The sequence below is a fragment of the Crocuta crocuta genome, unplaced genomic scaffold (assembly GCF_008692635.1).
Source record: "Crocuta crocuta isolate KB4526 unplaced genomic scaffold, BGI_CrCroc_1.0 scaffold222, whole genome shotgun sequence".
NCBI lineage: Eukaryota > Metazoa > Chordata > Mammalia > Carnivora > Hyaenidae > Crocuta > Crocuta crocuta.
The window spans coordinates 963,996-986,859 of record NW_027528806.1 but is presented as its reverse complement, the minus strand read 5'-3'; the positions used below and the strand labels follow the sequence as shown (position 1 = coordinate 986,859).

The window sequence follows — 22,864 nt, the reverse complement described above, 5'->3', positions numbered from 1 at the left end:
GCTGCGGAACTGATCATCAGCTCACTGAGAAAACCTGGGTTCTGGAAGGGGCCACACAGTGGTTTCCTGGCTCCCCGGCTCCTGCCAGAGGCCACGGCGTCTCCTTGCTAACCACCAGGGCTTCATTGCTGGTTGTAGAAGAGGGGGCTGTGGAATTGGTCCATTTCAAAATATCTCTGCAAGTCAACAAGCTGCATCACTGCACCAGCTTAAGAAGCCTTCAAGGAGGAAGCAGGTATCACTTACCTTGTTCTAACAATGCTGTTTTTAGAACTAAGAGATGAACAGATTTCAATTTAACTACAAAGCCCCAAGCAAGGCAAAGCTCAGAGGGACAGTGGCCAGGAGGTGGGACTATGGGCGAGGGATCCATATGCTTGGCTGCTGGTCTTGCCTGGACAAAGGCTTGCCTTGCCAATGAATATGCATCTCATATAGCCTGCCTGGCCGCAAGCTTCCTTAGGAAGTGACATATTTGTGTCATTCTAAAAAATCCTTTGCCACACATTCCAAGAAGCACCAATCACAGGGTTTCCAAGCTTTGGAGCTTCTATAACTTGGCGGCAACTGCTCTGCTCCTTGCGTCGCCTACATTAGTTTCCTATGGCTGCTGAGACAAATTACCACAAACTTGGTGGCTCAAAACAACAAAAACCTGTTTGTTTGTTTTACCTTTTTAAAAAAAAACTTTATTTACCTTACTTCATTTTTAGCTTTTTAAATGTTTTTATTTATTTTTGAGAGAGAGCGTGCAAGCACGGGGGAGGGGCAGAGAGGAAGACAGGACCCGAAGCAGGCTGCATGTTCCATGCTGACAGCAGTGAGCCCGATGTGGGGGTGGAACTCATGAGCTGTGTGTGAGATCGTGACCTGAGCTGAAGTCAGATGCGCAACCGACTGACCCCCCCCCCCAGGCTCCCCGAAAAACCTGGTTTCCTGTAGTTCTAGAAGCCAAATCTGGTCTCTTATAGTTATAAAATCAGTATTATTGGGATAAAAGGAAGGCGTTAGCGGGGCGTGCTCTCTCCAGAGGCTCCATGGAAGGCCGGTTCATTGCCTCTTTGAGTTTGTGGTGGCTGCTGGCATTGCCTGGCTTGTGGACCATCCCTCCAGTCTTTAAGGTTAGTGTCTTCAGATCTTTCCTTGTTCCATCTTCATATCATCTTCTGTGTGCGTGTGAAATTCCTCTCTGACTCTCTCTTATAAGGACACTTGCAATGACATTTAGGGCCCAAATGGATAAGCCCCTTTATTTAATAACATCTGCAAAGAGCCTTCCTCCAAATGAGGTAACATTTGCAGGCTCCAGGGATCGGGATGTCCTTTCAGCCTATATCACAAGACTGCACTGAGGGTCAGCTTCAAGCTCACAGAGCTCAGCTTCCATCACATAAGAATTCCTTTATCAAGGGCCCTCCTCCATGTCATGGGCTGAAGGGTCAGCTCTTCTCCTCCTGAAGAGTCCTTTGGCCTCCGGACTCTTGCCCCAACATCCTTCTCCCTCTAGCACGGGTAACATCTTGCTATAAAGTTACCTCCAACTAGAAATTCTGAGAGTTGAAGTGTGGAAGTGGGTAAGATAACCACCATTATGGAAAGCAAATTCTGAAAAGAGTGAGGCCAAGTCTTTAGCTACAGGTTAATAAGAAAATGTCTGGAACAGATTGATGTGTGTTCTAAAGCCCGGAGTTGAGACCAGAACCTTCTTGACGGTGTTGCTCTTATGTACATCACCTATGTCTCCAGCTCTACCTTGGCCTCGGCAGGCGAGGGTCCGCATGCGGATCCCTGGGGACCCACCACACTTGGCACCGTGCTTGCTTTGCTTTAGACACAGCCTGGGCAGGGGTCAGGTGCACACCTCTCTTCGGGGGTATGCAATGGAGACTACAGGCCCCGGGTTCAAACCTCTGCCATCCACTAGTTAGCTGCATGAGCCTGGTGAGGTGAGGGGCAGTTCTTCCTCTGTAGGCATGATAGCAGTTATTTTTCTCAGTACTTGAGAACAATAAAGAGAATATATGAGGCATCTCTAAAACATCATCAAAAGTGAAGTAGGCACTTAATATCCCACTCTTTTCTTCTACTCTACTTCACATTCACATTACTTCTGTTTCTTTCTTTCTTCTTCTTTCCCTCCTTCCTTCCTTCCTTCCTTTCATGTTTCTCTACTTCGGAGAGACAGAGCATGAGCGAGGGAGGGGCAGAGAGAGAGGGAGACACAGAAACCAAAGCAGGTTTCAGACTCTGAGCTGTCAGCACGGAGCTTGACGTGAGGCTCAAACTCACGAATCATAAGATCATGATCAAGTCACTTAGCTGACTGAGCCACCCAGGTGCTCCTAGTACTTCTGTTTCAACAAATCTGTGTTTCCCACACGGAGCAATTCTGACCCTAAGTTGGGTTTGGTGCTGCCCAACACGGCCCCTATCCCCTGCCCTTCAGGCCCAGGTTGTCACTTCTGCTTCTCACCAGCTGGCCATGAACCAAAGGTTCCCACAACCCCAGCCAAGAGACTCATACTTTGCTAGAGTGGCTCACAGAACTCAGGAAAACATTTTGCTTACTAGATTACTGGATTATTATGAAAGGACACAACTCAGGGACAGCCAGATGGAAGAGATGCATGGGGCAAGGTGCAGGAGGCAGGTGGCAGAGCTTCTATAGCCCCTTGGGGCACACCACCCTCCCAGCACCTCTGTGGATTCAGCCACCAGGAAGCTCTCCATATGCCTCCAGTTAGGGCTTTTTTGTTTGTTTGTTTTTAATTTTTAATGTTTGTTTATTTTTGAGACAGAGTGTCAGAGTGTAAGTGGGGGAGGGGCAGGGAGAGAGGAAGACACAGAATCTGAAACAGGTTCCAGGCTCTGAGCTGTCAGTGCAGAGCCCGACTCGGGGCTCAGATCCACGAACTGTGGGATCATGATCTGAGCTGAAGTCGGGCGCTTAACCGACTGAGCCACCCAGGCGGCCCCAGAGCTTTCAGTTTTAAAATCAGCATGGCTATTGGATTTTATGAGAGGCATATTTTATCAGAGACCGAATATATACCCTTTATTGTATCACAATATCTCAGTGCTCAATAAATGGTAAGTGTTACATGGCTTTAATCACCACCATATCTCTCATGGGAAATAACAGGAGCTTAACAAATATTTGCTGGCAATACTAAGGCCGAGAGAGACTACGTAAAGCAATAAAAATGAGAACCTGAACCCCAGAGACAAAATTAGAGCCAGGAAATAATGAGCTATGGTTTTAAGAAGATCTCTAACCCAGCAGAGCAAGTGGTTTTGAAAAGCGAGGACAGAATTCCAGGCATGCAGGCACGTGTATCATGGCTGCTGTCTAATGAGTGCAACAGGAATTTACTGGTACAGGGTCATCAACTTTGCAGGGGCCTGGAGGTGAGGAAGCACATGAGCCCTGCAGAGTGGTGGGCTAGAGATCAGCCCCCAGACGTGACCCTTTACTGGCTCACTCTTATAGAAAGTGCAGCTGTAGACAAAACCTAGTGCCAATCAGAGCTTCAGCAAGGCGATGTGAACAAGGTGAGGTGACCAAGGCGAAGTGAGGCAGTGGCTCTGTTCTGTCACCACAGGGCAGGATCTGGTTCCTGGCCTCACAGCCCGCTCCTTCTCCACCAGAACCCAGAGAGCTGGATAGAGAACAAACCTGCTGACTCTGGCCTCTGAGGCCTACCTGTGGGTCCCTATTAGAGACAGACATTGCTTGCCTTCACTGACTTGCCTGGACTCTTCTTTTTACCTAGGTCTTCGACATTTATCACATTCTTCTAGCTCTTTAGAGTTTGGTTCATCACCTGTTTGATTTTTGATACCAACGAGTCCCCTCTTGTTTGACTAAACTCCTATTAGTGTGTCTTCTTAGGACTGGAATGAATGCCTGATGGAATCAGCAACCTAAATATACCCCTGTTTATGGTCATTAGAGAATGAAGACACTCTCCAGAATTTATTCTTTCTTCCTTCCCTTCCTTCCTTTCTTCTTTCTCTCCCTCCTCTCTCTCTTCCTCTCTCCATTCACCTCCTCTGTGTTTTCCCCTCTCTCTCTCTATCATAAGCCCCTACATTCCAGCTACCTTCTGGGACTCTAATATCTAGAACCAACATAGTGAGCAGCAAATGAATACCTCTGTAACCCTGGTTCTCAACCAAGGGTACTTTTGCCCTTGACAAGACTCTTGGCAATGTTTGGAGATGTTTTTGGTAGTGACAACCTGGAGGAAGGGGGGAAGTTGCTACTAAAATCTAAATAGGTACAGGCCAGGGGTGCCACTAAACATCAGATCGCACACAGGACAGCCCGGCAACAAAGAGCTATCTGGCCCCGAGTGTCAACAGTGCTGAGACAGAGTGAGCCTGCTCTGAAGGCCACCCATCCAGGCGGCCGTGAGTGCAGGTGGGCCCTGTGATCTGAAGGTGGAGGCTACTATTGCACTGGTCCAATGCTCTTGGAAAAGCCACACCTGTTATCTAAAGAACTTTTGGGGGATCCATTGAGCATGTTCTTCAACAATGCTCTGAGATTTAGTCTTAACACGTTAAAAAAAAACACAGAACACACCATCTTTGCAAGAAATACTGCTCTATGGGGAGAAGATGTCCTCACTCACAGATTGTCACAGGCCCCAACAGCATAGCCATAGACACACGGAACAGTTTTTCTGTATTTATTCTAATGACAAAGCTTCACAACCCTCTGTTATCACTGAGCATTAGATTACTATTAAACCAGACACACAGAGCTCTCTTATCAGTGATTACCTGGGTGGACAATCCTTTTCATAGCACTTCTTCTGTCTCCCGTTGGGCTGTGTTTCTGGGTCACAAAAGGTAGCTTTCACCATCCCGTGGCCCTTCTTCACACAACGGGCAGCCTGGCGGCGAATACCTGGGGGCAGAGAAGAAAGGTTCACATACGTTAAGTCCTGAGCCCACATACCCAGTGTCAGGTGAAACCCCTGGTCATGTCAAGTGGTCATCTTATTGCTGATGGGAAAGCTGTCCATAAGGTGTCTGGCTTTTGAAGTATGGAAAAGGAATGGAGTCTCTAATTCACTCATGCTACAGCTCACAGTGGGTGGAAGATCTTGCTTGAGAAGGACTACAGATAATATATAATCTCATATACAGATTATAATCTAGCTGTGGAGACAAGGCCAATACATATATGCCAAATAAAAAAATGTGAGATTTAAATCATGAAAGCAGGTATTATAACACAATTGCTATTAGTCAGAGGAACAGAGGGTGTAGGGATATTTATATTATTAGTAAACTCTGAAAGACAGGAATAAAATTCAAAAAGAATGTAGAGTTTGAGAGGTTGTTTCTAAGGTAGAAGCTTTGAGAACAGGACTGATAATCCTGCTGCCTCTGGAGACCAGGTCGGTAATGTGAGTAAGAGAAGCACATGGGAAGTGGCGGGCTCTGTAGGCAAACCCAGAACATCTGCAGGCTGGGTTTAGCTTCGGATAAATAGTGACAGTGAGCACATGTAGTGCTTGCCTTGTCCCAGGCGCTGTTCTGAACTGTACGTGTGTACGTGTGCATACAAGTAGACAAACATATATTTACATATACAAATATATAGTAAGTAAAATGTATGTTATTATCTATTTTGATAGACAGAAATCCAAACCTCACAACAATCCAATGAGGTCGACACAATAAATCCAATTATCCGTATGTGAAAGATGAAATGGAGGTTGAGAGAGGAAAGCGACCACAGCTTTTGCTGAGATATCATTACCAAGAGAAGGGAGGGGAGCGGGGAGCGGCCAGCATGACAGGGATTGAGAGGTGGAGGGAGAGTGAGAAGGGTGTCATCATGTCTCTTGAGAGAGCTAACACTTTGATGTTGGATGTGAAGCACTGGGGTAGAAGACTGAAGACCGGACCCTCCTCCCCACCAGGGGACAGAGCAATCAGCGTGCACACAGGTTGGTGCCCTGAACCCTCAGGGCATCCAGGCCTTGAGTGGGCTTACCGGTGTACAGAATTCCTGAATTGGAAAGGCCATGAGAACACGGCTAAGCTGGTCACCTCCTCACGTTAGCACATGGAGGGGCTTCGCCACAGGCACGTAGCAGGCGGGACCCAAACCGGAGCCAGCTCTCCTGCCATCCGCCACCTCACGCTGCCTCACATGCTTAGTTCCAGCACAATCTCCCAGGCTGGCTTTCATGCTCAGGTGCCAGCGATCACACCTCATCATTTAAAAATGTCAGAGGGAGTTGTCATACAGTAAGTGAATCCTTTTAAATGAGTCAACAGTATTTTATTGTTAACTAACACAGTATTTTTTTCTTTTGAAGAGATAAGTCACCTTTCACACACTCAGGCTTTCTCAACTGATAAGACTGTCATTCTTCTTTTGTCATATAAATAAAACACCTGTAGAGGAGTCTTAGCCAATGTGAGTGGATCGAGACTGAACTGGTGGAAGCCAGAAACACTGACATGTACCTGCTGTCGTAAGAGCAGAAAAAAGAAGAGCTCAGGTACTTAGAAATTACACTAAAACTTTGGGTAGTTTGGCAAATTCTTAATGTCAAAACCTAAAAGGAAACTGTCAGGTGACTCTCAGAGGTTGGAAACATGCCCCCAAAAGGCTTGTTTCTGTACAGAAATAGCAAAACGTGCTCAGTGCTCCTGACTCCAGAAATAGCAGAAGGCACACAACAAAACATAAAATCCCTAATGCACAGTCATGGAGATGAACATGGACTGGCCAGGCAGATGCTGCCAGTGCACAGGGCAAACTTAGTAACAATGCGTCAGAGTTTCTCTATTGGAATGAATGGTGTGTATGTATCACTTACATCACTTGCAGGTTATCTTACAAATACTATGTATTTATGCATATGATGAACTATATAAGCCTCATTCCACAGCTTATGCTTAAACCCATCTCAATGTTTCTGTTATTTTTATGGTTCTAAGTATTAAAAAACATCTTCCAGATATTGTTAGAGTTCAATATCTTCACTTGGTTGACCCCACCTGACAATTACAGTGGACAAAGTCAGATGGATTAGTACCAAGACGAATGCAATTTTAAAAAGGTCAAAGAAGTATCTGATTCTGATTTTCCAAAGAAGTGAATTGTCTTTTAGATATCAGTATATGGTCACACAAGGTGAGAGTGGAATGTGTGTCCCTATTTGTAGTTCTCACACTTTATCAAGGATATGTGGACATATCTTAAATGTACATGGTTATTTTGAGCTTTAGTGCTATTAAGGAGAGATGTTCATTACAGCATTACAAAGATGTTTATAACTGCAGAATAGTGGAACGTAGAAATCATTGTATACTCACACAGTGGAACAGTACACAGCCCTTCAAGTGAACGTATAAGAGCTACTTTCATTAGTGTGGACTTATCTCAAAAGCATAATACTGACTAAAAACAAGATAAAGAATGATACACAGAGTATGATACTATTTATAAGCTTAAATGCCTAGGAAACAATATTTTTAATGTGTATGAGTCTTCACATGTATAATAAGAGCATTTAACAACATGCATGAGAATAATAAATACTGGTTTCATGACCCTGGTTAACTCTGGGGAAAAAGAAAAGGGAATGGAGTCAGGGAGTGCTTATCACGTGTATCTGTGAAATTTCTTTTCCTTAAAAATGAAGATTGAAATAAGGATGAGTAATGGTAAGATCTGAGCAAGAGTTTGCAAGAGTTTGGCATGCAAGAGTTTGTTGTTATGTTCTCCATTTTGCTAGGACATTTGTAATGTTTCCCAGTGAAAAAATGTAAAGCTAAAATAATACAATAATAATAAAAACAAAACAAGACAAATAAAATAAAATGATTACTACTACCTGTTTGCAACTCTTACTATGGGAATCAATTTGGTAATAAGTTTCTTAACATTGCCATAACATTTATGTTCTTTTTTAAGTGTTTATTCATTTATTTTTGAGAGAGAGAGACAGAGCATAAGAGGGGAAAGGGCAGAGAGAGAGGGAGTCACAGAATCCGAAGCAGGCTCCAGGCTCTGAGCTGTCAGCACAGAGCCCGACACAGGGCTCTAACTCACAAACCGTGAGATCATGACCTGAGCTGAAATCAGAAGCTCAACCACTGAGCCACCCAGGTGCCCCAATATTTATGCTCTTTGAACCTAGAAATTCCATCTACAAATTGACACTAATGAAATCATTCTTTACATGGGCCTAAAATGTTCATCAGAAGATGACGATCAACTAGGAATTGGCTAAAAGACATTTTGCTTTGTCTTGCCATGGAATATAATGTATCCAAAAAAAAACAAAAAAAGAAAGAAAAAATAGCTACCAAGACTGAGCAGCACGTGGGAAGGTACCCATGTTAATGGCATTGAGTGAAAGCATGTGTATATGTACAGAAACATCCATATGCCCACAACTATATACATCTATGACTAGAAAAAAGAATATTGCAAGGCAAAAAAAGCAAAGTACAAAAATGCATTGTGTCAGGGTGGTGACTTTTTCTATTTCTAATTTTTCAGTAATATTTTAAACCTACTTTTATAATATAGACAGTTTTAACTCAAAGAAACTAAAAGTACATAGTTGACAGATCCAGTGTTTCAGGCAGGCTCCCATCTTTATATTGAGCCATGTGTGTCCTATGGGAATATTAGTATTTCACCCTCTATGTCTGACAGCATGAGAGGAGATGTGCTGTGTTTCTTCTCTGCCAGAGTAAGAGAGCTCACTGTCGCTCAAATAGGCATGTGGCTGAGATTCAGGTGAGCACGTGGACACTGCAACAGCTCCCTGAGAGTTCCTGTTAAGGTTTCATAACCAGAATGACATTTGTCCAAGCCAGCCAAGGTGTTGCTTAAAGATCAGGCTGTATCGAAACCAAATGTCTGATGTACATTTGGTAAGGCTATCTCACTTCCTAGCTAAGAGAATGCACCTCATCTTTACGATCACAGCACAAATCAGGGCTTGATCTCAGGGTTCGTGATTTGGAGCCCTGCGTTGGGCTCTGTGCTGACAGTGCAGAGCCTCCTTGGGATTCTCTCCCTCTCTCTAACCCTCCCCAGCTTGTGCTCTCTCTCTCTCCCTCAAAAATACATAAATAAACATTAAAAAAGTAAAACACGTGTAATACTTTATTGTATGCCTGAAAGTTGCTAAGGGAGCAGTTCTTAAATGTTCTCACCACACACACAGACAGGTAACTTTGTGGGGTGACAGATATGTTGGCCCACCTTATTGTGGTACACATTTCACAATATGCAGGTGTATCAAACAATCAGGCACACCTTAAATTTACACAAGGTTATGTGTCACTTTTATATCAATAAATCTGAAAAAAAACAACAACAACAAAACAAGACATGCAACCCTTTTTTCAAACAAAGCCTTTCATGAACAAAACAAGTATATAAAGCTGATAAAGAAAAGCTGACCCTCTCTTTAGACCGTGACCGGCATATTCACTCCCCTGGGCCATGTTTGTGGAACCCTGCAGACCTATGGGCACAGAATACGAACCACCGGCTCAGATTGCCTCCATGGCCCATTCTGAAGCTGACACAGATTCATGGACACAGCGGCTGTCTCTCACCTGTCCCACACGTGACGCTGCACTCTGTCCAGGCGCCATACTGCCAGAAGTACACCAGTTTTTCCACGTCATTGTCAAGCCCATCTTTCCGGATTGTATACTCATACTTGATGCCAGGGTTAGTCACCTGGAACAGAAGCTAAAAGGCAATAGAGGGTTGACATCACTGTCATGACTTTATATTAAAAAACACAGTGCTGTAATAACAAACGCTACAGAACACCCATCATCTTAAAGTAGTTATGAAGACATACATTGGAACAGATGCCAATAAATGCATATATCTCCACCTCTACTTCTACTTCCACCTACCCATCTATCCATATCTATGTCTATATCTATCTATGTCTATGTCTATCTATATCTATGTATGTATGTCTATATCTATGTCTACCTATAGTTATCTATCTATATTTATATCTATCTATCATCTATCTATCTATCTATCTACCTATCTATCTGCCTATCTATCTATCTATCTACATCTGTATCTTTATCTCTAACTAATCTCCATTCAATTATTTCTTGGCTGAATTCCCATGGAGATTTAATCTTACGGAGATTGCTCTGAGGGAATGGCGATAGTGTCTTTTCCAACAATAGACTGATAGTCACCTTGTACCCTTATGTACTTATTAACTTTGTGATTATAGGTAAGTTACTTAATATCTTTGTGCCTTAGTTTCCCCCATTTACAAAGTGAGGATAATAATAGCATGACTAATAAGGGTGTTGTGAAACTTGAATAAGTAAATAAATGTAAAGTGACTGGATAAGAACTGAATTGAGGGCACCTGGGTAGTTCAGTAGGTTAAGCGTCCAACTTCAGCTCAAGTCATGATCTCACAGTCCATGAGTTTGAGCCCTCTGTTGGGCTCTGTGCTGATAGCTTGGAGCCTAGAGCCTGCTTCAGATTCTGTGTCTCCCTCTCTCTCTGCCCCTCCCCTCTCTCATGCTCTATCTCTGTCTCTGAAAACTGAAAAACCTTAAAAAAATTAGAATAGGGGGTATCTGGCAGCCTCAATCTGTAGAGCATGTAACTCTTGATCTCAGTGTTATAAATTCAAGGTCCACATTGGGTGTACAGATTAAAAATAAAATCTTTTTAAAAAGATACGAATAGAATAGTGCCTCATATGTAGTTAGCATTCAAAAAAATTTTTTTTAATGTTTTATTTATTTCTAGCAGAGAGAGGGAGAGAGAGAGACAGCGTGAGCAGGGAAGGGTCAGAGAGAGAGAGAGAGTCACAGACTCTGAAACAGGCTACAGGCTCTGAGCTGGCAGTCAGCACAGAGCCCGACGAGGGGCTCGAACCCACGAACCGCGAGATCATGACCTGAGCGAAAGTCGGACGCTTAACCGACTGAGCCACCCAGGTGCCCCCATAGTTAACATTCAATAAATATTATTTTTTATTATTGTTATTGCTGTTACCTTATGACGCTCCTCTCTAGCTCTCAGGTGAGTTAATTTCTTTAAAGCATATAGTTCTGTGAGAAAAATGGTCATGGGCTTTAGGCAAGGCATACCATTCTTGGGACCTTCGCCTCACTTCCCTCTCCTACAGGTAATCTACTTACCACACATTTAAAACTGGTGGATAAGTTGCTCCATGAGTTTGGGGTTCTTATATATAAATCCTTTGCCAAGTAGCAGGTAAGATGTCAGGTCTCTAGACGTTTGTGAATCATAGCTGTCAAGCCTTGACCTGCAGTTTTTATGAATGCTTTGATCTCTGGCTCTGCAATTACCTTCTAACTTCTGAATATAATTATATCTGACTTTCTCTTGGGCCATCTGTCATCCCCAACCTGCCTTTTCTCTACTGGTATAATCCACTCCTTTTTCTATAGTTCTTTGCTAACATGAAAGACAAATCACTTGTGCCTTTAAGGAGTGCATACTACATTCTAACTCCATTCTCCCCCAAGAATTTCACAAAGTCAAACCCCTTGCCTGAGGACAAGCACTTGATAATATATGAAAAAACCATGTCAGTCCATCACCACTGTGGGGAAGCCACCTGAAACTCATGCCACACTGACATAGACTGACAGCATACTTTTTATACCCAAGAAACACCCGCAAATAAACAGCTTATGTCAACCATAGTGGAAACTGAACTCAAAACTCTCATTAGATGATGTTAGGGACCCTATCATTAGGGTTTCAGAAATTTCTAGGCAATGAAGGGTTAACAGCATAAGTAATATCTTGCTTTCCTCCTTGCTCTTTGCTAAAAGTTTTAAGTATTTTTAATTAATGTCCCATAGCAAATACCTTGGAAAAGAACATCATAAAGGTCCTAACTAATGTGTGTATCAGCAGCTGCCTTCCCTTCTGCATTACCTGTATCCACACTGACTCATTGGTAGGACCTGTGGCCATCAGTTTCTCCAGGTCTCCTTTCCTGTCATATTGGAAGATGGTCCCTGCCAGCTTGTAGTTCCCATTCCACTGGATAATAAATCCTCCATTGAGGTAATATTTTTTTGGGTCTTCACTCCTGATGGCCAAGAAGTTTCCAGCTCCCTCGACCTCCATTACCCTTATGTCCCTTGCTCCTTTTGGAATCAGTCCAATGTCAACATAACCTAAGGAGAGAAGACATAATAATGAAAGAGGCACACTAGCTTAGCTGAACACAATCTGTTTCTGCTCCATCATTCATTTCCATGATTTAGTGCCCTTGCCTTCCTCTTGGGTGGTCACTGGGATTAGTAGATACATTAGTCATGGGGAATTTTAAAGAGCTTGGCCAGGAGAAGAATTCCCAGGGGCTCTGTGACTCAGTATATACATAGTTTTGTGAGAAGAGGTCAAATAAATGCAGACTGGACTATGAAGCATTTGTGGTTGTTCCAGCATTGACTTTTCTGTGATTTTAAGTTGGTAGTTCAAATATTTACAGCCCCTAACTAGCTTCCATTAGCATTTCTGCTCCCCCATTTGTTGCTGCTATCAGATTAATTTTTTCAGCATTACACTGGATACTTCCTTCTGCTCATTTATCCTCACTGCCTCCAAGTTAAAGACAGACTCTTAGAAATAATCTAATCATAGCTTAAACTCATTAAGAGAATCCCAAGGGGAATCACGGACTGATTTGCCACCTGGCGCTCTTGAATATAGCTTGTGATGAGAAACTCAGCTCTGAGTTCAGCTTTTTATATTGCTGGACAATTCTAGTCATTAGAAAGGGTTTTTTTCCCCTTATTTTTTTATGTTTTGCTGTAATATGAACTTACTCTCATCTGCTCTACTCCAACTCAAAAAAGCACAGAAGGCATCCATTTAAAGATGATGATCAATTCTAGCTACTGTCCTATCCTTGTATACTGGAAAGCATTAACACATAATGGTTTCCCCTCTTTGGTAGACCCTGTGCTAAGCACTTTATGCATTTATCCTATTTGCGCTTCTTAAGAAACCATCAGTGTGATAGAATGGAAAGAACATGGACTTTGGGGATGGCATGCAAACGTGTAGGGGCAGGGAGGGTCAGAACACCTGAGTCCTAGCTTCTGCATCACCACGAATGAGTTCTACGACTTCCCTGCACTTCTTTAACTTCTTGGAATGTCATCTGCACAATGAAGTGGATTGAATAGATGGTGTCTGACATTGCTGGCAGCTCTGATATTCATTTATTTTTCTCTTTTCTAAGAGAAACATTCTTTGTTCCTTTAAGCTTTCCATTCAAAATTTGATCTTAAGGCTTTGATCATCCTGGTCATTTTCCACTGGATATGCACTAGGTTTTTTGGCCCCAAGCAAACCTGCATCTCCATCACCTAAACGTGCCTTGACTGCTCCTTCTCCATCCATACTAAAATAGCAGGGGGTCCTGGGAGCTACAATCCCTGGGCTGGCCAGCAGGAATGATTTGGTTAGAAGCCCAGGCCAACAACCTCAGCTCCAGTTTTCAAACTGACAGCTACCATCCAGCAAGACCAAAATGCAGGTCATGTAGCACCTGATTAAATTCCATTTGGCCCTCACAATACTTGCCTGAAACAGCTGATTAAAACTACAAATGTACAAGTAGCTCTGGGAAAATATTCAACACATCTTAAGTGTGGCTAATGCAATTTTCTGAAACACCTTTGGAGTATTGTGACCCACAGCCACTTTCTGACTTGGGATGTTGCCTCCCTTCTCAGAGCGGAACTCATGCACAAACCTCACTGGCATCATACAGCAGGACAACCACCTTATCTCCTCTGTTTACAGACAAACAGCAAAACAATCCACCCCCTCAAAAATAAACAATGGAAACTAGACGGAAAAAAATGCAAGAGTTTGCTTTTTATCCTCCACTTAAGAAAGAAAATCCAAGATTAGAAATATTTATCATGGCAAATTCTGCAAACTTCAAAGGAGAGGTACATCCAATTTAAAATAAAAGGTTTCAGTGAATATATGTGCTGCTTCTCAACAGTCTACAGGCAGTTCACAGATGTAAACCGAGATTGATTTAGCCATGAGCAAAAGTAATGCATATTTATTTGTACTACATATTTGCAAAAGCCAAAGGATAAAATTATAGTAACTTGGAGTTCAAAAGAACCACTACATATCCACCAGACCCCTTTGCACATGACAAAAAAAAAAAAAGCCCACACTTGAGTAGAGTATGAAATGAAAAGTAAAAGATTCAATTTCCCTTCACCCCCAGTTTTATGTCCCAAAGACAATTACAGTGAACAAGTATCCTTGATTCTCTTCCAAAATCTTTCTTTGCCTGTATAAGCACATATACACATAATTTTTTAAATAAGTGGGATCATACTATATGAACTATTCCAACTATTGCTTTTTAAATTTAATATACCTTACATATCTTTCCATATCTTTTAAGCATTTCAACAACTGCAAAAATGATATAAACCCATTTATTTAACTAATCTGCTATCAATGGACATTAAATGGAAAGGCTATAAGCCTTTCTGTTCATCAAATGAGAAAACCGGATTTCCATACAAAGAAGAAACCTATGCCACATCATACACCTAGGTTGAAAGTACATATACCTATAACCAGGGTTTGCTAATCAACTCTTAATATACTGTTTTTTATAAGAAACTGTGGTTTGTAGGAAGAGATTCCTCCAGAGTATCTTATCCTCAAGGGTCTTCTTTACAGAAATAAGAATCATATTAAAAAGTAAAGGTGGAAAGTTATTGAGACATTTAGTCTGTGTCAAAAGGGAGGCTTTCAGGGTTGGTAAGATTATTTCCAAAGTACTAAGAAAAGTGAATATATTCATTCAGAAAGTCACTTTCTCCCACCTTCCCTAGTAAACATTAGTCAGTATGGGCACAATACTGAGAAAATGGAAAGTAGGAAAACGTAATCTTGACCTCAGAGTAGGACCCTCTGGGCCTATGATCACCTGGAGAGACCAGCCTATCACTGAGTCCTGACACCTTGAGCTGAAAGAATACTCAGGGCCTTTGAGGATGGGGCAGAAGACTGGACCCACTTCCAAAACCATCATTCTAAGAGACACAATGGATTCTTGGTGCTCAAGTGCACCTTATCCAACTGTTCTTTGCAATTCACAAAACAGAATTTACCCAGTAGCATATTTGGTTTCTAGTCTGTCACTTCTAATAAAAATGTGCTCATAACAAGGTCATACTATTAACCCCAGACAATTTATCTACAACACCAGTTCCTCTTTCTCTTTTTTTTTTTTTTTTTAAGATTTATGCTGTCAATTTGCGGCAAGCAAGACAATCTTCACTGCAGGCCCAAATCTCATGGTGTAACGTGAGGAGGCTCCTGGGAAAGGCCAGTCCATCTCCTGATGCCTGCCTTGACAGCGATGACACATCAGGGTCAGGTACAGGTCATTTGCATTTGACCTGCATTTGACCTGCCCCCACATGAGGAGGAAGAACTACCCATAAATATGTCCTGCAGATCTTCTGAGAAGCCAAACTGCCTTGTTGCAGGTTGAGAGTTTTAGCTTCAATTATTTCAAAAAGAGGGTTATAAGAGCAACAGAACCTTGGAAAACACCATGAGCAACCACAACCCTCTTACGAGAAGCCAGGGGAAAGGAAACCTAGATGAGGGAACAGACATTGACAGAGGTTTCCTGACCCTAAATATTTCTGGGAAAGGATGGCAGCCCTGAGTGTATCTCTGGATACAAAACTGTCAAGTAGAGTGTCCAGCCACCCTCCTTCCCCTTCGTTCCTTCCAGCCTGGGATTTCCTGGAAAGCATGATCTAGGACAGCCTCCGAGTAAGGTGATATTCTGATTTCAAGAAAGCCACGTCCCCTCTTTTTATTATGCACTACCTTCTGCCTCAGCTTCTTTCTAAGAAAAGGCTCTGATGTTGTCCATGTGGACTCATCTTCCAGCACTGGGCTCCCCTGTCCCAGGCAATTGTGTATGTTGTTGGCAAACCAGTCTTTCTATGACACTGACCCCGTCATGTCATTCCCCCACCTAAAATCATAGAATGGACCTTATTCTCTCTTACGTCAACAGCAAACAGACTGAACCTTGCAGAATGGCATAGGAGCAACTTTGCGTCATGAGGCCATGTCATTTGTTCCTAAAAGTGACTCTTCCTTCTCACTGCCCATACTTGGATCGAGCTTGCACACACACTGCTGTCACAGCCCCCTAACCTGTGTTGAGGTGTTGCTGATGGGCTCCATTCATTCATGCACTTCTTCAGTCACAGAAACTAAGTGGCCCCAAGAAAAAGCCCAGACTACGCCTCATTATGGGATCAAGACAGCAATCTTAACATAACTTGGAACAGGTGTCAATTCTTAACTCTAGGTGAATTTAATCCAACCAAAAAGATCAGTGGCAGACACTTGGGAGCTACTGCTGGAAGAACAGAGCACATAAACACAGGAGCAGGAAGTGGGTGGGCATAATTCCAGGCATAAGTCCAGGTTCAGGCATAATTCCAGGCAGTAGCTCCACTTACTCCATTCCACAAATCTCCTAAAGGGGTGGATACTGACAACAAGTGTTTCTAGAAGAAATTTTCCGTGTCTTTCCCTGCTTTCTAGACTGCAGATTTTTTTTCAACATGCTTAACTGTGAAAATGAAATTGTGATGAATCTCAGAGGAAGCTTAATTAATTTAAATATTATGCCAAGAGAATTATAATAACTCTAGTATATGCATCAAACCCACTAAACAGATATGCAAATGCATTTGTACACAACAGGTACTCAATTAATGTTTCTCAAGTAATAGAGTGAATGAATAAATGAATGAGCTGATGATATCTGTACACAGTTCACTGTCTCTGGATCTAAGTTCTTTAATTTCAGGCACTTCTACTCACAGTAACCATGGCACTATGCCAACATGCCAATTCCTTTTTCTTTCTCCAAGAGAGGAAATGGAAACTATTATGGAGGGTCTACAAGAAAGTGGGCCTAATGTTCCTCAAGTGTGACACTAATGGAAAGGCATGATATGATGCTGCCATGTGGCACACAGCATCAAATCTACTGAGTGAGTTCCTCTTCACAAAGATAGGCAAGGACTTAGTTGCTGGGACAGCCCAAGAAGGCCATGGATAAAGACATCTTCTCCCGGAGACTCTGCCCAACTTCAACACTTAGATGTCAATAAACATAGCATCACCCTTAGGGCTAAGAGCAGGGCGAAGACAAAAAATGCTGGACTGGGTTGAAAGTGGCCTCAGAAATGGAGGCCCAAAGGGGTGACTTCCCCATGGTCAATGGCAATCTAGACCAGTACCTGGTGTCTTGCCTCTCAGCCTATTTTAATTCCACATCATCCATCATCCTCTTTCTTTCTTTCCTTCATACAAAAGGACAGGGCTAATATTTCATACCTCCACAGTAATGGCCAGAGAGGAGGAGAAGGTGGGTCTGATTATCATGAACATCTCTAATGCAGACTTCTCCACCTATATTTTTGTTTTAAACCTACTCTGTTAAAAGAGAGCTATGAGCCAAAGTAAAGCAAGAAGGGAGGAGAACACAGGCAGGCACATGCATCAGTTAGGTCATGCAAGGTTTGAAAGATTTTTGAATTCTTCTTGGTGACTGATTTCATATTCCCATTACTTCCTAGTCACAGAGATGATCTTGCCTCAAATGCTAGTCGTGCCCATTGCCCGACTTCATTGGTTTTCTGGTGTTGTCTTATGGTTGCTTACTTCTCTCAGAAAGGAGATTTTGGTTTTGCTCTCAAGATCGTGGTTGTAACAAGAGCCTGTAACAAGGCTCTGGAGATTTGATGCCTAAGTGCTGGGATAACAAAGCCATCTCCAACCACAGCTCCCATGTAACTAACTGCAGAAACATACTTGCTCTGGGAATAGTCCTCCATAAGGACTCACCATGTGTCACAAATTCTTGAAGGCAAATAGGACACCCTCTTGACCAGAGAGATGAAGTTACAAAGGGAACCCCTCAAGCCAATCACTGCCAGCCACCAAAGTTCTCCCAGTTCTGGGTGGAGAGACAAGGAGAAAAGAATACTTCAGGATATGCATAAGAAGGTAAAGATTCTGAGGTTTATGTCTTTGGACCAGAATCAGAGAGTGGCCAAATTACACATGCAATATTGTACCAATTCGCGTTAAAAAAAAAAAAAAAAAGGAGCTACAGTTAAACCATAACTCCACAGGCAGGGTATCACGGAGGGAAAATATCTGATTCAGATATTCCATCAACATAACTGTTAATGATTTGGTTTTCTTTATTGTCAAAGGAATATGGAACCAACCTTAAGAAAAGCATTTTTCATTTGAATTTATATAAGTGCTTACTGAATACATCCTATAGATATAAATTATGTTTGTTGAGTTGGGGTTGGGCAAGGTGGTGATAGAGCCTAAAAGGCAATTCATCCCTCAGTTTATAACTGCACTAGAAAGAAAGAATACATCAGAAAGAGAAGTAAGGCAGCAATACAAGTAAGTAAGTACAGAAAATAACTAACTATTCCTTGGGTGTCTTCAAAAAGAGGATGTTAAGTTCTGTCTTTTGACTTTGGCCCTTGGATTAATCAATCAGCCCAATGTAATCTAACTCCATTTCACATAGTTTTGCATCACTTTTTGGCTTCACTCCCAAGGTAAGGTGGTGGCAGCCAGGGTCTTTATGATGTATCCAGCTTTATTAGGCACACAGCAAAGGTGGGGCCTGCAGAATGCCTGGTGGGTATAAGGAACACAGACCACCCAGCTGGGTGTCAGCAGAGTCCAGAGTGAGATCTGGCTGGATTTTCCCACTGTGCTGGGAGGCAGCAGGCCAGAGGGCTTGGAGGCTTTGTCAGGATATGTACAATCTAAGGTGGACAGGGTGGCTGGGTGGCTCAGTCAGTTAAGCGTCTGACTTGGGCTCAGATCATGATCTCACAGCTCATGAGGTCAAGGCCCGTGTTCGGCTCTGTGCTGACAGCTCGGACCCAGGAGACTGCCTCGGATTCGGTGTATCCCTCTTTCTGCTCTTTCCCTGCTCTTACTCTGTCTGTCAGTCTCTCTCTATATATAAAAAAATCAATAACACATTAAAAAAATAAAGTGGACATCCCTCCCTAGGTGCCAGGAGCCATTAGAAGTCCTCTGGGAAGCAAATGAGGGAAGGAGAAATGAAAACCAAAGGCACAAGGGATACCAAATGCTCAGTTCTAGGCACATGGCCAGTGGTATCAAGGTCTCTAAGGCAGGTGTGAGGGTAGGAGGGAGGCTCAAGATGCTTCTGGTCCTTTTCCTCACTCCCAAGAAACCAGAGTAGAGATAAAAACCCAGAACTAAAGCCTGATTTTCTAAGGGCTTATTTGAAAGTTTAAGTGGTGGAGATTCAAGAATGAAAATTCTCCTTTTCAAAGGAGTTACCATAGTGTTAGAACACAGCATATCTGAAGCCAAAGATATGAGCCTCTACAGATAAAGAATTAATACTGAGGCTCAGTGTCGAAACATGATTTTAAGAGTCACTTTATAATCCAAGTAAATAAGGTCACATCCAAATCCTGGAAAATGTTTACATAACAACTTTATAAGATTGAATAAATATTAACTATCATAGGATGCTTGATCATTAGCCTAAGACATACTGGGTTATCATTCACATTCAAGTAATGCAGAAGATTCATTTTATACATAATAAAGCCATAAAATAGACATAAAATATAATCCTTCAATGATAATTCTAAAGGGCAAGACAACTATTTCACTTTACAATATAGCCTGATTAATTCAATAGCCAAAGATCAAAGAGTAGGTGTGGAAATTAAACACATTCAGGTCACCCACTGTTATGTGTACTAGGGACCAATACAGCATGTAGTCAACGCTCCTGACACCTGAGGGCATACTCAGTTACTTCATCCTGGGTGGTGAGCAAGTCTTAAAGGGACGTATTGCTTTGTTGGGACCCCGGAAAAGGGTGACCCACTACCTCTGGGGGTCCTTGTCACTTCCTACCCTGGGTGTCATTACAGTGTAGACACTGCCCCTCTCTTCTCAGGACCTACCTGGGTACTGCACACTGGACTCCCTACTCCCAAAACCCAGATTTCTTTGGAATCCAGAGAATTAACAGCCTAACTGTCCCCTTCCGCAAGAAGCCTCAAGCAGTGACCTGTGGGAGCTGGCATACACTGTTTCAGCTCCTTTACCCCTTGGGTGGGAAAACTTTGATATACAATTTCTATACTGGCTCCCATGTAATGCTCACTGGCTTATGGACACACCCTTTCTTGGCTCTCCTCCTTTCCCCGGTTCACTTCCTGCATGCCCTACGGGCATTTCCCAGGATCCCCTGACCTTCAAATAAACTGTTTGTACCAAACTCTTACTCAATGCATTTCTGTGGGAGCCTAAACTATGATACTCTGAGTTGTCTTCATCATCTCTGCACCTAACTTAGCCCTTCCCAAGACCCCTTCAGCTATAAATCACCACTGGTGCCATGGGACCGACAGTTTTAACTGAAAACAAATATGCAGAGGTCATAGCTGACTGGGGATGAGGGTGAGCTCTTCACTCCTGAGGATCATTAGTAGCCCAGAGCTGCACAAAGAAACCCTGTGAAAGGTCATCATGGGAAAGGAACAGCGGGGTGTGGATTAGGAAGGGACATCAGNTAAACTATTTGTAAAATAAATAAATAAATAAATAAATAAATAAATAAATAAAAGCTGAAAAAAAAAAAAAAGGAAGGGACATCAGGAAGCAGGAAGCACCCAGAGAGCCATAGGGCACCAGTGGGTAGGACTCCCCTCCAGGGAGAAATAAGAAAGAAGAGCAAGCTTAAGCAGCTATGCCTTGCCTCCCTTCTGGCCCTGAAGGTACACTCCGAGACTTCTGCTTTAAGCCCACTGCTGGCTTCTCTCCCTGTCTCTTAGAGCCTGCCTTGCATCTGCACCTTTCCCAGCCACCTTCTGATCTCTCTCCTCCAGTTCAAGGTCCGTTTCTAAGCCATTGGCCTTCAGTCCTGTATGTTCTCACAAGGTTCACACTCATTCCTGTTCCCGGGCCACTTGAGATGCCTGTGTGCTGGGAGGCTTCCTCTAATTGCCTAGCAATCAACTCCTTTCCTAAACCTGTCAAAGAGCCCTTATCCCTTTGTAGTGAAGGCTATATCCATGTTGAGTTCTTTGAAAGCTACAATCTGCTTTAAAAATTAGTGATCCTAGCTCAGAGCCTGGAGCCTGTTTCAGATTCTGTATCTCCCTCTCTCTCTGACCCTCCCCTGCTCACACTGTCTCTCTCAGAAATAAATAAAAGATTAAAAATTTTTTAAAAAGTTAGCAATAAATCTTGCCCTTCTTTCTCAGTCCCCTGCCACTTCAATTGTTTGTTTATTACCAGATCCTTCTTTCTGTTTAAACATCTTCTTCACAGTCTGGCAGGCAGAGCCGTCCCCCAGGCACACACCGCAGCGATCCTCCGTGGCATTGGAGCCGATCTCATAGTCACAGCCGACCATCTGTGGGAAAGAGAGGCTGAGGGTGACCGACACAGACAGGGGATGCCACACCTGCCTTGCACATCTGACTTCTCCTTTCCCACTTAGCTCGTATGAGATCGGGGCTGGGGACAGATGCAGGAACAAACAGTTCCTTTCCCTGGTGGCAAGTAGCAGAGTGACCAAAGCATCCACTGATGGTAAAGGATATACTTGGTTAGAGGGAAAAGAGGTATTCACTGAGTGGCTCTCCAATTTCCCATGAGTCACATGCAGAATTGAACACAGTTCCAAAAATTTAACATTGAAACATATTGGAATCAGAGTTGATGGAGCGGTTAATCCCCTTCCGATGTACAAATCTCATTCCCCTTCCTCTCTAAGGAGATTTTCCAGGGATGATGTAATTATTCCACCTATAATGTTCAGTCCCTTTACGTCCCTCACTGGGGTTATCTCTCCTCCCTGTCTGAGCAAAGCAGGCCAAGCGGCGGCCTTGGAGTAAGATCTGGCTCAATGCTGAGACTCCTTGAGTCCCATGAGGGATGAAATCAGAGCCTGCTGACCATGGTCAGATTCTTTGGAGCCTCCTATGACCCCAGCCCCTACTGTGCTTCACATGTAGCCCCATCCCAGCCATCGAGAGCTTTCTCTGTAAGCCGAGACTGACTTTGCCCCATACCCTGAACTGACCTAGTGTTCTGCCTGCTGGCCCTCTCAGTCACCTTCTTTCCCTCTGCATGGATCCTTCTCCTCAGCCCATCAGTATGGCCCAGTCTTTCCCACCCTAAAACCCCCATGCTGGAAAAGGGGTGTTCAGTATCATCAGGTACCAAAACATAATGACACTTAGATAGAAAGTCATGAAACATATGAGCCACTAAAGGTCTCTGTTGCTTGCTCTCTGGTAAAAGAGAGAAGGGAAATGGTACCATATTCTACTAGTCAGAGTTTTCTTCTCTGTTTGTGAAGAATTGTGCCTAGGTAGATTTTTTCTTCTTCAAATTCCCTTTCTTGTTTTATTTTTTAAAAGTTTTTATTTTCATTCCAGTGAGGTAACATACAGAGTTAAATTAGTCTCAGGTGTACAATATAGTGATTCAGCACTTCAATTCATCAGCCGGTGCTCATCACAACATTCCCTTTCATTTTTTTAAATTTTATATTTTATTTATTTCTGAGAGACAGAGAGAGAGAGTGCATGAGCAAGCAAGGGAGGGTCAGAGAGAGAGGGAGACACCGACACAGGGCTCAAACCCACAAACTGTGAGATCATGACCTGAGCCGAAGTCAGATGCTTATCCGACTGAGCCACC

The 22,864-nt window shown here is 43.0% G+C and overlaps 1 protein-coding gene across 3 annotated transcripts in view; it reads right to left on the bottom strand.

Moving 5' to 3' along the window:
* Positions 1 to 22,864, bottom strand: part of ADAMTS12 (ADAM metallopeptidase with thrombospondin type 1 motif 12) — a 286,228-nt gene that overhangs the window by 52,354 nt on the left and 211,010 nt on the right. For 2 of the 3 annotated variants that reach the window (XM_077755824.1, XM_077755825.1), the window contains exons 14-17: positions 21,449 to 21,569; positions 11,963 to 12,207; positions 9,613 to 9,751; positions 4,789 to 4,915 (exon numbers count right to left, since the gene is read on the bottom strand). In XM_077755824.1, the coding sequence (XP_077611950.1) occupies positions 4,789 to 4,915; positions 9,613 to 9,751; positions 11,963 to 12,207; positions 21,449 to 21,569 (632 nt within the window). Of the gene's footprint in view, positions 1 to 4,788; positions 4,916 to 9,612; positions 9,752 to 11,962; positions 12,208 to 21,448; positions 21,570 to 22,864 lie in introns of those variants that run through there. The other variant, XM_077755826.1, reaches the window with a different exon arrangement.